The sequence below is a fragment of the Plecotus auritus genome (assembly GCF_963455305.1).
Source record: "Plecotus auritus genome assembly, chromosome: 1".
NCBI classification, from domain to species: domain Eukaryota; kingdom Metazoa; phylum Chordata; class Mammalia; order Chiroptera; family Vespertilionidae; genus Plecotus; species Plecotus auritus.
Genome location: NC_137770.1, coordinates 51555662 through 51571788, shown reverse-complemented (window position 1 = coordinate 51571788; position 16127 = coordinate 51555662). Strand labels below are relative to the sequence as shown.

Here is a 16127-nt window from a genome sequence, read left to right as displayed (position 1 = left end):
TCTGCTCTGACGGCCTCCACACAGCAACGCCTCATTTGACACCTCAGTGAATGTGGGGCGAGGCAGCTCATTGGTTCCTGAGTGCTGGTCTTACTCTTAACCACACTTGTTTAGTTTCCATCATGGTGCTAGGCTCCAGGGGAAGCCGGTGCACACTGCTGGCCCACACTGCCCTGGACTTAACATCTTCCAAGTCCACCCAACCCCCATCGTCCTGGAAGGCCTCTGTGTGTTTGTTTCAAAGCCCAATTCAAATGTGACCTCCTTTAAGACAACTTCCAAGAAACAATGTCACTCACACACGTGAGAGCCCTTATTACATATATCACCCATCTCAGTCCCACTAGTGGAAAACAACCTGAGGGCACAGAATTTTCTTCATGTGTTTGTCAATGTTCCTGGCCCCACCTCCTTCCCACTCAGAGCATTCAACAATGGGTGCTGACCAGTGGTATGTTGAAATTGTTTCCCTGAGCTGTTGAAGAGACCAACTGGAATAAAACCTAGGACTTAGGACCTGCTCACTCCTGCCAATGAGAGACCAGGCACCTGGGTCAGCAGCCATGACACCATGACAAGGTGTCATAACACCATGACTCCCCACAGCTCTGCCTGAGAGTCAGCAGAGTTCTGTGGGGGGCAGGGGGGGATGGGGGGCAGAGAGGAGAGTGTACACAACCTTAACACGTGAGAGAGAGCTAGGGTAAGTCACCCCCCCTCCCCCGCCCCAAATTGGAACATAGTGGTTTAGATCAAAGAGCGCAGGAGGACAGAAGGGAGGGGGAGGAGAAAGAAAGATGGAGAGGGAAGAGAAGAGCATAGGGCACCGAGGGGAGCATCGGGCCAGCTCTCCCACTCCTTCCTTAATTGCCTTCATCTCCTCTGCCACACCTGTAAGCCCAGCCCTGGGCCGAGGACTCACCTGGAAGGGAGACTCAAAAGAGAGCAGAGCCTGCCCATTCCTGGTATCAAAGCCTTCCAGCAGCTTCCTGGCACTCTTAATGGAACTCAACATGTTCACCAAGACCCCCAAGGCCTGAACCACCTGGGTCCTTCTCCAACCTGATTTCCTCCCTCTCTCTTTCCTATCGCTGTGGCTCCCCATCACACAGGTCTGCTTGCTAGTCCAGGAACTCAGCATCTCAGAGTTTTACCCTTGCTCCTTCATATTCACTTTGTCACTTTGTTCTGGTCCTTGCTTAAATGTCACCTCCTCGGAGAGGCCTTCCTTGATCATCTACATAATAAAAGCCTAAGCAACCGTTACAGCAGAATGACCAGAATGCCTGGTCACTATGATGCACACTGACCACCAGGGGGCAGATGCTCAACGCAGGAGCTGCCCCCTCGTGGTTAGTGCACTCCCACAGGGGGAGCACCGCTCAGCCAGAAGCTGGGCACACAGCTGGCGAGTGCAGCGGGCAGTGGCGGAAGCCTCTCCTGCCTCTGTGGCAGCGCTAAGGAGCAGCGAACCAAGTGGTAAGGAGCAGCGAGCAGATGGGTGGTAAGGAGCGAGGGGTCCTGGACTGCAAGAGGGTGCAGGCCGAGCTGAGAGACAACCACCCCCCCCCCCCGTGCATGAATTTTGTGCACCGGGCCTCTAGTCTTGTATAAAATAGCACCCAGCTGCTCCACACAACTCACTGTGCCTGTGCCCTACTTTTTCCCAGCATGTGTCACTGTCATTTTATCCTGCAATTGTGTAGGGGTTTTTTTTGTTAGTTCCCCTCTCCTGCACGTCCCAGCAACTAGCGTCTCCTGTCCAATGTGATTTCCTGCCTCCCCAATCCACAGAACATTTCTACCTCTAACTTCACTGATGCCTGCAATTCACCTTTGGGCCGAACCCTTGCAGGGGACACTTGCACTCCATTTGGAGATTTTGATGAGGCGGGAAGAGTCTACCCACTTACTGATTGGCACCACTGCCAGGAGAGAGATGCCTAAACCCCATGGCTGGAAGGTCAACATGCAGGCTAGGGGAGTCACGTTTATGAGAATCCCATCTTCCAACTGGTCTAGCAGTGCCAGCGACAGCAGAGAGGCCCAACTAAAATATCAGGTGGGATCACTCACAGAGGCCATTCATGGGAGGTGATGCAATTCCTTCTAGGGCCCTGTCTATTTGCTACACAAAACAGCATGAACTCTGAGGAGGCCACCGGGACTATAAATCTATCAGCCTGGCCTTTCCTAATCAATGGCCTCCTTGGTTGCTAAGAGAGCTCACCAAATGCTGACACTCTCATCTAAGCCTTAAAAATCAGAGATGTAAATTCTGCGGTGAAATCTGTTCCCAGAAGGTGGCATGAAAACTTCTAATAAATTGAGAGTATGAGGTGGGGTGGAGCTATGTTCTGCCTGACCCCCACCCCCATCTCTCTGCAAACAGACAGTGCCCGCCTTCCTCTGGCCTGTAGTCCCTCGGGATACCAGAGAGTCTGGGCAATTTTGACCAGGCTCCTAGGAGCATGTTTTGTGTCTCAGAAAAATGTCAGGGAGGCAAGAAGACAGAATGCTGTGGCCGAAGTCAGGTTTTGTTTTGCAGATGCAAATGCCTTTGAAAAAGCCCAGCACCCTCATCCACAGAGCAGGGAGATGAAGCAGCAGCCATCCCCCAGGTATAAAAAAGAACCCTGGCTTTTCAGAAGAGGCACTCCAGAAGATTTTTCTTTAAATACCAGGCCTCCTCTAGAAACTGCGAACAGATTGCAAGTTTTCAAACCTCCCTCTGTGCCCTTTCTCCAGCCCCATCCTCCACTGAAAACCAGGGACACCTGAATGCCCACTTCCCTCTCTTGCCCAGGTCTGTTACTCTACCCACTCCCCACCCCCTCCCCTTCGCCGATCTCTCTATAGGCAGCCCCTCCACCTCTGCCTTTTGCTGGCTGGTTTCCTGGCTGAAGCCTAGACTGCCTAGACTCACCTCCTGAAAGGAGCGGCGTGTGAAGCTAAGAGGTGCCTGAGTCTCTGCCTCCATATAAATAGGTAGGGAGAGCTGCAGAAATGATGTGTCCCTGCAGGTTGTCCCTACATCAAACAAAGGCAATGGAAAGAGGCAAGAATGCCCTTTTCTTTGCCTGATCTGGTCTCACTTTTCCCAGTTAAGTCTCAGCATGGAAACTCTCATTTTTAATCCACTCTCCAGGGCCTTCAGTCTTCTGAGCCATTTTCCATCCCCAGGAAGAGCTTCCAAAGCTCCCCATTCTGTACACAGAAGACAGGCGACTGGAGAGACACAACAACCAAATGCCACGTGTGGACGCTGTTTGGATCCTGATTTGAACAAACCAACGATAACAGATCATCCTTGAGAAAAGTGGGGACATGAGTATGGAATGTGTATCCAGATGATATTAAGGAATTCATCCTGATTTTGTCAGATGTGATAATGACACAGTAGTAATATTAATAGGAAAAGTCCTTATCAGAGATTCAAGCTGAAGAATTTGTGAGTTAAGTAAGTCTGAATTTTCTTTTAAAATACTCCAGAAAAAGTAATGGTGGAGATGAATGAGACAGAACTGGCCACAACTTGCTCACTGTTGAAGCTGGGTAATACGGTAGGTACATAGAATTTACTATACCATTCTCAATATTTTTTGCAGGTTTTGAAAAATTTCCATAACAAAAAGTTAAAAACAAAAACTCTCTTTTTAATCTCTGTAATCTTCTCTTTAATCCCCACTTCCCAGTCCAGGTTCCTGGCCCCAATCTGGGTTTATCCCCACCCCTCCAAATTCTATTCAGCTGCTTCTCCAAGGCTACAGTTTGGGGTGGGGGTGGGGAGGGTGTTGAGAATGTTTCTGCCCTTGGCCTCCCCTCTCAACTTTTCTCAATCAGAATTCACCTCTCTCCTGTTTTCTGGAATATTGGGTACCTCTATTTTATCACTCACCACGGCCTGTCCCATCTCTTGGGTAGGTGCCCGTTTATCCCAGAAATGGAATCTTTTATTCAGGAGTTGTCTTGTCCTTATCTGTCACCTCCCTTCAGAGCCGAGCACAATCAGTGTTTGTTCCACTGAAACTGGCCCCTTCTGCTCCTCAAATATGCCCACTGCTGGGTCTTTGCTCCAGAGCAGAGCCTTCTCCACAGGCCAAGAGTTTCACAGACAAAGGAGAAAAGGCCATTCAGTTCCGTAGACATTTGCAGCAGGGATGGTATCTGGGCACAAAGCCACCTCCCAAGGGGCCGACTGCACCATGTGATGGAGTGAGGTGGGAAGCCTCCATGTCCATAATCACCTGTAGGGGAGCGTGGACAGTGCTGGGAGCAGGTGCATGGAGGAGACTCTGGCTTCTCCTGTCATTATTATTCCTCACACCCCTTCAAGGCCAGCCACCTGCATCGCAGAATCAGTGGTAACCCCCCCTTTGTGTGCCATGTGCATGCCTCTCAGAGCAGGTTCAGGCTGCCGCCTTCCCCAGGAGCCGACTCCAGCTTCCCTGGGAGCTGTTATTCAGGAAGATGTCACACACTCACCCTCCCCACCCCCAAGAGTCCAGGATGGCATTTGCACAGAGCACAGCAGCCGACCTTTCATTAACAGCCTAGTGAATGAAAACTCTGACGGCAGAGGGGTCTGCCCACAGAGCAGTGCCCCAGGCCTTTCTCCCTCTAAGTACCAGTGTCAGAGACATCCGGATACCTAGGGACCGTCAGCCCCACCCTGCCCTTGACCCCATTGCTAAAATTCCAGCTGTGGGTGTGTGGGGAGAAGTTCAGCGGGCCCCCTGGCTGGGTCTCCTTGGGTTCTAAAGCCAAAGGGTGATGCATGTTGGACTGGCCAAGTGGCGGGGAAGGTTACAGTCTTCTCTGATTTCCCTGAAACACTTGGGGGGCATTTCTCAGTTCACCGCTATTTGTCTTCGGAAGTTCTTAGTACAGAAAAGGATCTGTTTATAAAGTGTCTAAGTGACAAATCGTTGCCAATGACTGGAGTTGAACATAAAGAGGACAATTCCACTCCTGTGAGGAAAACCTCCTATGGTTCTGACCAGCTGGGTTACCTTCAGACAAGTCCTGCCCTGTAAAATGCTGTAAGGACATCTGGTGGTTCACCTCTGAGGACTTCCCTGCATGGAGAGCCTGTGGCTGCTGCCATATTCTAAAATAACCCCTTATCCCTCCCTCTTCCCAGTCTCCCTAATTCAAATCATCATCAATGTCTTACTCTTTTATTGCATTTTATTTCGATGTCCGCAAGAAAGTTTCCCATGAGTTGCTCAATCGGGGCTTCCTTTCCTTAGGAAACCTGGCCATGTGAGATCAAGGTCTGTTGACATGGCCAAAGGACCCTTTAAGGAACAGTGTCATATGCCAAATGAGAACATCACATCCTGGGACAAGGCATCCTTGGAGAGATGATAGATGTGTCATTTGTCCCCATTCTCCCAGGCAGGGCATAGGAACAGCTTTGCCATCTTCTATTGATTCCAAGATGCACATTTTTGAATCTCTGAAATCAGGACTTGTCTCCCCATCAATGGCATCATATCATAACTGTCGGTCTAAAGTGAAGGCAGGTGTTCACGCTGCTTCTGCCAGCCATCGGGGCCGCCAGCTGTCGGGGCCACCAGCCTCAGGCTGTCTGACCTAGAGTACCTGCTTGAGGTTTTTTTGGATCACACTGATTGTGCAAATTCACAAAGCATGAGGACCACCACCCGGAATTCCTATTCTTAGAGGAGGGTTTTTCATCCCGCCTCAAGTATCAAGGTTGGAACTCATGTTCTATTGCTTTTCCTTTCTCATGGTGGCCTTATCTCTTACCCTCTTAGTACAGGTGTTCCTCTTTGTGTGTGTGTGTGTATGTTTATTTATTTTTTTTTTTTGGGGGGGGGGGCGGGTCTCCTATTGGACTTCCCATCTTGGGCTTTTTATCTTTCTTATTTTTGGTACATAAAATATGTGTCTTATATTTGATGGAAATACAGTTTCTTCTATTTGATGAAAAGAGTTTGTTACAACATTATATATATTTGAAATGATCCATCATGCTAATAGAAAAAGAGGTAGACTTTTGAAGAAATGGTTTCATGAGATCAAAATCTCATGTCTCATCCTAAACCACTTCCCATCTGTGCTGCTCACTAGGCATTTCCCCCCAGCACTTCAGGCCACTGACTAGCCTGGCATCCATCATGGCTCCCCATGACTCTTGGGATAAAGGCAGAGCTCTTTGATATGGCAAAGCCTTGCTGGTCCTGCATCCTCTCCAGTCATATCTACACAATCCTCTTATTCTGTCCCCTCCAGCTTTCTTTCTATCTATGTAATTTCAGCCTCCCATGCCCCTCCCACCACAGAGCCATGGCATGAGGGCTCTGTAGGGAACAATTCTTTCTCCTTAGTGTGCTTAGCTGATCTCAGCTCAGCATCACCACCTCATGGATGCCTTCCCCGACTAGATCAAACCCCCATTGCAGGCTCTTACAGTAATTCATACTTCTTCCCAGCGTATGTCCCAGCTTCAGTTCTACATTTCTAGAATGTTCTTGATTAACGTTGGAATCTTTCACTGGACTGCAAACTTTGTTAAGGCAAGAAACATGCCTGTTTTCTCTTAGCTTTGTATCTCCAGTGCCAAACCAAGAACCTGGCAGGTGATAGGTGCTCAGAAACTATTGAGAATGGGTAGATGGTTGAATCTGCATATCACCTGCCTCAGAAGCAGAGAGAAAACTCCTGAAGCCTGGGGCAGTTAGTGGAAGCAGAAAGGCAACAGACTTCTTGGGATACCTCCACTTTTGCCACAATTATGCCCTTGGGCAAATCACATCCTCTCTGTTTCCTCATCTCCAAACTGGGAATAGCATTTACCCTGCTTCTCTGACAAGGGTATGTTGTGAGTGTATTAAGACACTTGGAAATGATACATCCTTTCCCCAACCCCCAAGCTTCTAGAACAGTTCTGGGCCCACACTCAAGCTCTGTCTCTATGAGCCGGATGATGGGTGCTCCTCTGGGAAAAGGGTGATAAGACCACACAGTCCTCAGGGGGTAGGCTCAAAGCTTGGGGTCAAGAGGGGACCACTGAATCTTGTGCTTCCCAGTCTTAATGTCCACCCTCTTCAGAAATCCTCATGGAGTTTCTCTGACCTTTCAGGGCCCGATGCCCTAAGTACGTAAGAAAAGGAACCTTCTTGCTAAGTCCCATTTGGTATTCATTCCCAACACAAGGTTGAGGTCCTTAGCCAGAGGGAGACAGCTGGAGAAGGTTGAGATGCTGCTCTCCTCCTGCTCTGTGGGCAGAGCTTCAGACAGGCTCAGGCTGGACAGGAGTCATGACCGCACCCTCTAGGACATACTTCTCCATCATCTGAAGGTACGAGGCATTCCATCTATACCTGGCAGAATATGTGAAGTTCCTTATTTTACCACTGGGGTCTAAACTTTAATATTAAGATGGATATTTACATCAAAGTCTTGCAATTTCTTCCCATATACCTCATCTTAGAGTCAGGCATCTCGAGTTTCAGTTTCATCTGTATCAACCAGCTATGAATGAGCCTGAGTAAATCATTTTCCCTCTTTGAGTCAATTTCCTTATCAGATAAATGAAAATAATAGTAACAGCAATAATAATGCCACCAACTTTCCTGTCTTGCAAAGTTCTTTTAGGGATCAAAGACATAAGGATCAAAGAGATAAGTGCTTGGTAAGTGATGTCAATGCAAATGATAAGTAATATTTTCTCTGTGCATTTAAAATTCCTCCTTCTGAAGCAGGAAAGCACCAAGCTGACTTACTATTACCCCTGGTTAGCTCAATATTACCCAAGATCTGCAACCCCCAAGGCATATAGGTGGGAAGTGAAATGTGCACAAATCCATGATCACACATCAGTTATCAAGCATTTCCCCAGAGCCAGCTGTCCTCCCTCTAGAGAAAGATACATTGAAGGGTATTTATTCTTATTTGTTTTAACAGCTTGGCTGCCCTGCCAATCCCCCATCCCGAAAAACCAGGTTGGTGAGAGGAGGTGCAGAATGAATAACTCGCTAGTACCTCTGTGGTTCTGGATTCTGGGAAGGGGGTGGAAGTCTATGCTACAGACATACATCCCTGCAGGATGACTCTAGTTGATGCCCAGCAGGGCCGTTGGAACATGCTTCTGTAAGCCATCCATGAAGCATTGCTGACTAGATTCTGGTGCTCAGAGCTCCAAGCTGGCCAAGACTTCTTCGCTGCCTGATCTGCTGTGCAGCTCCGCTAGGGGTTCACTGGCATCCCGGCAGAACACAGGCCATCTGTGCTCCCACTCTCCAGCTGGTAGCTGCCCACCAGCTCCTGGACCCACTGTAGGTCTGCTGAGAGCTCCTGCCTCAGAGCTTCGAACTGCACCTGCAGATGGTCCAATCTCCGGGCCATACTTCCGAGGCTGGACCCTGTGGTCTGGATGTCTTTTCGCAGGAGCCTCTTCAAGGACTCCACTTTGCGGAACTCGTACCTGAGCTGGGACAGGTCATGCCGGGCACTCTCACTCTCCTCTCGGTACCAAGCTTCCTTCTCATTGAAGATGGAAACCAAAGCTTCCACATCATCCTGGATGGTGTCATGGGCCCCTGCCAGGGCATGGCATCCCTGGTCTACCCAAGCCACATCCTCCATCACATGAGCAAAGCGCTCAAAGTTGATGTAGGTGTTGTTGGGAGGCATGCTTGAGTGGCATTTGAGTGTGTACTCTCTCAGGCGCTTGGTCTTCAGCTGGGTTGGCTCGGTTTTCCGCCGTTCTGGGGCTCTGACTTCTCCTTTGGACTGGTGGGTGTTTAGACAGAAGAGCCAGAGTTAATTTGACTCCTGCTCCAAAGGGCAGTCCGAGCTGGAGGCAGAAGACACACAAGCAGCCTCTGGCATTCACTGCATGCGTCAGGCCAAGTGGAGGACCAGGATGGGAGGAGCACCCCTACAGACCATCATAAGGCGAGGAATACAGGGGCGCTGCCTGCATGCTCACTTCAGGGCAGGGTGGCCCTCAGCATTAGAGAGTCTTCACGCGCATAGCATTTAGGGGCGCTCACACAGACAGGCAGGCTGCAGCACTTTGCAGGCATCTACTCAAGGCCAGGAGCACGCAAGGCCAGGTCTCACAGTGGGAGGCTGAGTGGCCTCTTGCCTTCAGGGCCAGTTGGCCTCCTGGACCTTGCAACACTCAGCAGGCTGAGCAAGGAGGCAGCCCAAGAGACTCCCTAGCTCTGCGCCTTGACCCCAGCCCAAACCTGTAGGGCCCTTGGCCTTCCTCATCCTTCAGTGAGCAGAGGAATCTGACCTTTCTGGAGCACTCCAGCCCTCTACCCCGCCTCTGTACCCTCAGATCATCCTCACCAGCTCTCTCATTTAACAAATAGTTCAAGGGAATTAGAAGTCCTACTGTGTCCCTGGAGTACACATCTGATCAGTTAACAGAACTAGTAGGACCAGAGTCCCAATCTCCTGATTCCCACCCTCCCAAGGGCTTTTCATAGCACTTTACTGTGACTAGACCACAAAACCCCTGGAAAACCAGCAGCTGGAAGCGCAATTACAAAGCAGGTTAGGCAGGGAGTCGCCTTTGTGCCCCTGTCCTCCCCAGAGGGAATGGAATTGCCCAAAGAGTGGCTGCCTCTTCCCACCAGGCCTCTATCTCAGAGCCCATTCCCTGAGGTCTCACGGTGCCTGAGGAAGCCCGTGACTGGTTTAGTGTCTTCCTTTACTCAGAGCCCCAAAAGTCAGAAGGAGCCCTGGTTACAAAGCTGAGATTTTTCATTGTTACCAATCTCTCTCTACAACTGGGAACAAGAGTGACACATCATCCGACAAAGAACACTTTGTAAGATGGCCCTAGAGAAAAAGGGTTACAACCAAGGTTTGCGAGGGTTGCATTTTATAAGTCACCTGAACCCATGAAATAAAAACGTAAACCTATAAACCTATTTGAAAAAGGCCCAGAACCTTGGGGCTTTCGTCTGTGTCCCCAGAACCTTGGGGCTTTCTTCTGTGTCAGTATTTCAAGGGCCCTCTGCATCCAGCCACCCCAGCCAGCCCTGGCGACAGAGCGGAGACCTTCCTGCTCACTGGAACACATCACTGTGCCCTTACCGTGATCCAGGGGTGTCCGAGAGCCTCTTGGATTGTGAGCCGTTTCCTGCGATGAGGACCAGAAACAGAGGTGATCCATGAGGACAGAAACTGAGAGCAAAGGTCTTCATTCTTACTCTTCTTAGACTACCATTTTGGCATTCTTTGATCACTGCCATCAAACCAGAATAATGGGGGAATGCAGAGATGGATGGGGAACTGGCTGAATTCTCTGCACTCCATAGAAAATGGTCCAGACAGACCCCTCTGTAGAGTGACAATACATAAACCCTCTTCTTTGGTTCCAAAGTTGAAGGACCCAACGCCATACTATGGGAGAGTGGTAAGTGCTCTTTTGAGCTTCCCACTTTCTATTGTTAAATCTTTGGTCTCTGTTTTCCTGTTTGCCTCCCAGATCCCTTCTCAGCTCTGCCCTTCCCAGTACCCAGGTGCGGTGCTGCTTAGCACTGCCCTTAGCTGGAGAAATCAGGCTCCTGTACTATAGAGGACCGCACTCTGGCTCTCTCCAAAGTCTGTAGGACCAAGAAGACATGACCTTGTAGAATCTGCAGACCTTACTCCTGCCCCACGTAGGCAATGCTCCGAGCACCTAACTCCCTACAATTCCCTGCCCATCTCCTGCTGTGACTCCACAGCCACAGAGCTCACCCTGGGTCCTGAAGAAGGGATAGGATTACTATGTCTCCTATTTTCCCACTTTTTGGCCTCTCTGAGCTCACTTCTCCCAACTCCCACCTGAATTGGTTTGAAACCTGCTGCTTTCCTTTTCAAATTCTAGTTATAGGTGCTTTTGGGACAGATTGCACATGGAGAAACCCAGGCTGACTTCCAAACACACACACAGACACACACACACTGCTCACACACAGATACACACTGTGCACACACCACGTACAGTTATTTGCATTTCAGCAGGAAAAGAAGCAGAAAGACTTAAGCAAACAAGATGAATGCCAGTCCACACTTCTCAGCACCTGCCCAGATTAGACCACAATGGCACAGATGACAGCCCGTGACAAAGTGGGGACAGACTGACATGTCTTGGGGAAGAGCAACAGGTGTAGGTCAGTACCTGAGAAGCCCGTGCCTTTCTCTGTCCTCTTACCGTGTCTCTTTAACCAGAAGCTTCCGAATGAAGTCCTTGGCCAGCTCACTGGTCTGACTGAAGAATTCCTCATCAAAGTCGTAACTCACCGCTGTGATATTTGCCAGTGTCTCCTGCTTTGTGTCTCCCAGGAAGGGGGATGCTCCACTTAGGCTGAGCACAGAGAGAGAGAACACGTGACTACAGGAAAGTAGATGAATAGGGGGGTGATGGACTCAGGGAACCCTGACTCATACTATTGCATGGGGTTGGGAGGCTCCCAGCAACACTGCCTGACCCCTCTGGGCAGCCAGTCAGCAGCCTTTTCAACTGAGTCTAATTCAATACACTTTATGGAGCTCTGACTAAGCACTTGACAGAAACTGCATCTTCAGGAGACTGGAAAGAGGAAGGGAGAGAAGCAGAACAAAGTAGAATATAATAGAAGGACTGTGGGAGCACAGGAGGGAGGTGAGGCCTAGTGCAGGCTTCATGGGAGAGTTGACACTTGCATCAGTTGCGTCTTGAAGAATGAAGAGGCTGTCAGCAATCAGAGAAAGTGACGGAAAGCCTTCTAGGCTAAAGGGGCAATTTGAGCAAAGCCTGACAGGTGTGGAAGCAGACAGGCCATTAGGGACTAGACAGGGGTGGGCAAACTTTTTGACTCGAGGGCCACAATGGGTTCTTAAACTGGACCGGAGGGCCGGAACAAAAGCATGGATGGAGTGTTTGTGTGAACTAATATAAATTCAAAGTAAAGGAGCGGAGGGGAGAGCAAGAGAACCGGATAGAACAGCCGGATCCGGCCCGCGGGCCGTAGTTTGCCCACGGCTGGACTAGAGGGTGGTGTGAGGTTCCCCTGCAAGGTTTGTGAAGGAGGTGTCATTTAAATAGCAAGTCCTGAATCTATTGTCTCCTAACACATATGCCAGTTGCTTATGGGAAACCTCTACCTAGAGGTGCCATTTTCCCAGAAGTCACTGTGCCTGAACCTCCCTCCTTGAACTCCCTGCCTGGATTAATGATGCTACTTCACAAATGTATCCAAGCTGGAAACACAGGGTCACCTCAGACTCTTCCTTCCATTTTCTCACCTCATCCAACTGGTCAGAAAGTATTGTTGGTCAAATATCTCTTGAAAATCATCCCCATCCACATTGCCATTTTCTTAGCATAGCGCACCGGAAAATATTTGATATTTCAATCTTAGGTTCAACCTAGGTAAGTTACTCAACTTCTCTGATCTACAGTTTTCTTGTCTATAAAATGAAGAAAATTAAATCTCCACCTCACATAATTGTTGTGAAGAGTAAATCTATATACATAAAAGCCTAAGCGACCATTACAACTGGTCAACCAAATGACCGGGAGACTGGTTGCTATGACAACGCACTGACCACCAGGGGGAAGATGCTCAATGCACCCCTGGTGGTCAGTGTGCTCCCACAGCCAAGCTCCCACAGCCAACCTCCTGTGGCCGACCAACCTCCCATGGTCCCTCTCCCTCCCTCCCCCGGGCCAGCAGGCCCCGATCGGGACTGGGCGAGACAGCCCTTATCGGCCCCGATTGCCAGCCAGGCCGAGGGACCCCACCTGTGCATGAATTCGTGCACTGGGCCTCTAGTATATATATAAAATGACCCATACAATCACGGTGGCCCTTATTAAAGATCTGAAATTGGTGGCCATTATTATCGTTGTTGTTAGAACACAAAGAACCTTCTATGGCTCCCCATTGTCTATAGGAGCAATTTTCAACCTTTCTCACTCATGGCACACATAAACTAATTACTAAAATTCTGCAGCATACCAAAAAATATATTTTTTGTTGATCTGAAAAAAATAGGTATAATTTTGATCCAGACAGCTCTTGTTGTGTTGGCTGTTGTCATTTTTTAATTTGACAGCCTAAGGGAAAAGAGGTCAGTGCCCCTAACTACCCGGGTATGCAGTCGGGTATTGCATGTTTTAAAAATGCTTGTGGCACACCAGTTGAAAATCGCTGCTCAATAGGATCACATCTAAACTCCTGAGCAAGGCATCAGGAGTTATTCCCTAACACATTCTTTATACATTTCACCACATTTAACATGCTGTTTCCTTCCTTAGCAGGACATTCCTTCCATCCCTTTATACCTGGAGAATTAACCTCATTCTGTACAGTCCAGTTCAAATCAAGTAAATCAATCAAGCTCCTTCTCCTCCCCCAAACCCATTAAACCTTCGGAAGCCCCAGCAGACCATTGCCTCTCCTATCTATGTCTCACAGAGGTGTGTTCATACCTCCACCATAACCTTGATCCCACTGGGTGAGAGTTAGCTATCTGGAGTCATTCCCCACTCCACCCCAATACAGGGAGCTCCAGACTAGCAGGGCAGACTCTCCATCATGTCACTATCCCAAGGGCCTGGCACAATGCCCACGATGGAGCAGGCACTCAAAAATTGTATGGAATTCAAATGAGCTACAAGAAGTCTATGTGCCCTGTACACACTGGAATTCTTTAACATTTCAATGTGGGCACCAGACTTCTGAGGAAACCAATGTTTCAAGAGCTAACGTCTGACTATTCTGGCTCTGATTTGAAACTATAGAGCAATGCATCTCTCTTTGCATCGAATTCCTCTGGGGCTTTTAAAATAATTGGTGTCCAGATGCCACCCCTAGTGATTCTAATTTAATAGATCTTGACCAGGGTTGGTATCAAAAGGTCTTATGTGCAGCCAGGATTTAGTCCCTCTCTGCAGCTCAAGGGGGTCCCTCACATTGTACAGAGCTTCCAATCCAAGTACTACTGGTCAGAAAACTAGTTTATGGGGGTGTTTGGAGAATGACCCCCTCAGCTGTTGAGTCTGGCTGTGGGCTGACTCTCACCCAGTGTGCCACAGAAATAGCGTTTTGCAGGTGTGCTGTGAGGGGAAACTGGTTGGGAAGCACTGATGGAATAAACAACCACTAATCAGCCGTGTACTAGGGGCCAGAGCAGTGCCAGGAAATTTGCACATGTCAGCTCATTTAACCCTCACAGCACACCCCCGGTGGGAAGTTTGTGATTCCTATTTTTCTGATGAGAAAAACAGGCCCAGAGAGAGTTAAGAATCTGCCAAGGCCACAGAGATGGAAAGTGTCAGATCCACTACACACAGAGCTGTGTGGGAAATCTCTGCTTGAGCGACTTAAAACTTCAGGAGCAGAAAGGAGAGACTCCAGGGAGAAAGGAGGAGGGAGAATGTGAGAACTGGGGAAAGAAGCGAGAAAGGGAGAGAAGGAGGCAGGATCAGGGAGGGCATAATGACATTAGAGCTGTCACACTGACGTTAGAACTGGTCTGGGTGAAGCAGAGAGGTGGGCCCCAGCCACGGTGGGGATGCAGACACAGGCTGCACAGTGTGGAGGGTCACAGGCTGCTCTCCTGCCCAACCCCAACCCCAGGGTCAAATGTGTGGAATGGAGCTAAGAGGGCTTAGCCTCAGGTTTGCTGTGTGGCTCGAACACATCTGATTTATGGTGGGTGCTCAGTGTCAATCTGTCTGTCTGTTTGCCCCTCTCTCATTCCTCCTGCTTCCCCCAGGTCTAAGCTGGGACACCCTGAATCAGGGATACTCACAGGATGTAGGTGATGACACCGATGCTCCTGCAAAACAAAGAACAGTCAAGTCAGGGCCTCCTGGCTCTAATCCCAGACCAGCAAGGGACTCCCCGCATGGTTCTCAAGGGAAGTGGCCCTTCCATGGCAGCCTCTGAATGCCATCTTGAGCCCCACAGTCCTCTCCATCCCACTCTTCAGCAGCACCCAGGGAAGCATGTGGAGTCATCACGCTCTGGACATTGAGTCTGAGGACCCAAGTTCAAGATCAGACTCCTGCACTTGCAGGCTGTGATTGGGGCAAGTCCCTTATCACTTCTGAGTCTCTTTCTCCTCATACAGTGAGGACAATAGTAACTACCTCACAGGGCTGCTGTGAGTATTTTAGAAAACCAACTAATCAAGGGGCTCAGCCAACTAAAAGCACTGTCCAAATGAAACAAGTCCTGTCTGTGCAGAGAATCAATCACGCAGTATCCCCAGGCCCACCACAGAGCCTAGAACACGAGGCTCCCAGTGTCACTTGGTTGACTGACTGAAAGAGCTGCTACCACATTATCTCAATCATGGCCGTGGCAGGCTTCAGGGATGGATCCTGAACCTCACCCTCAGCTCTCCCCTTGTTCTCTGCCTCGGCCATGTTCTAATCAGGGGTCCTCAAACTTTTTAAACAGGGGGCCAGTTCACTGTCCCTCAGACCGTTGGAGGGCCGGACTATAGTTTAAAAAAAAAAACAACTATGAACAAATTTCTATGCGCACTGCGGGCCCAAGACGAGTCGGCTGCTAAGCAGGACAGGCAGCGGCACCCGGCGGGCCGGATAAATGTCCTCAGCGGGCCGCATGTGGCCCGCGGGCCGTAGTTTGAGGACGCTCAAACTGGTCTCAGCTCCAGGCCTAGCTGCCTCCAGCTGCCCAGGCCTCAGACCCAGCACACCTGGAGCAGGCAGAGGCTCTGAAAGGAGAATGTGGAGAAAGTGGTTTTCATGGTCAAGAGGGATATCAGGCAGAGCCAGGGTCTGAGGCCTTCGGCCATTGGGAGGATCCCTAGACCACGTGGGTGGCCTACACAACTTACCACATGTCCGCCTCCAGGCCCAGGGGCTCATAGTTCACAATCTCTGGAGCTGCAAGAAGCCACATAGAGGAGTCAGCAGGAGTAAGAAAATGGAAGAGATGGCGGTTGGGAATTTTAGGGAGTTTGCTACCAAATGTCTCCATCCTGAATCCCCACTAAGGAAAATCAGAGCAAAGGAAGGAGATAATCCAGCTCTAAGAATTTTGAGGAAGTTAGTTGCCTGTTATCCTGGTAGAAACATTTTACAAAGAGGCCTTGATAGTGAGGAGGGGGAAAGCACAAAGGAATGTCCGGAA

At 49.5% G+C, this 16127-nt stretch overlaps 1 protein-coding gene across 27 annotated transcripts in view; it reads right to left on the bottom strand.

Moving 5' to 3' along the window:
* The window catches only part of DAPK2 (death associated protein kinase 2), a gene marked incomplete at its 3' end in the record, with an annotated part of 124831 nt that overhangs the window by 8092 nt on the left and 100612 nt on the right, over positions 1-16127 (bottom strand). For 25 of the 27 annotated variants that reach the window (XM_080676693.1, XM_080676706.1, XM_080676705.1 and 22 more), the window contains 4 exons: positions 15832-15880; positions 14776-14802; positions 11189-11341; positions 10084-10129 (listed from right to left, as the gene is read on the bottom strand). In XM_080676693.1, the coding sequence (XP_080532819.1) occupies positions 10084-10129; positions 11189-11341; positions 14776-14802; positions 15832-15880 (275 nt within the window). Of the gene's footprint in view, positions 1-8217; positions 8764-10083; positions 10130-11188; positions 11342-14775; positions 14803-15831; positions 15881-16127 lie in introns of those variants that run through there. The other 2 variants (XM_080676694.1, XM_080676683.1) reach the window with 2 other exon arrangements.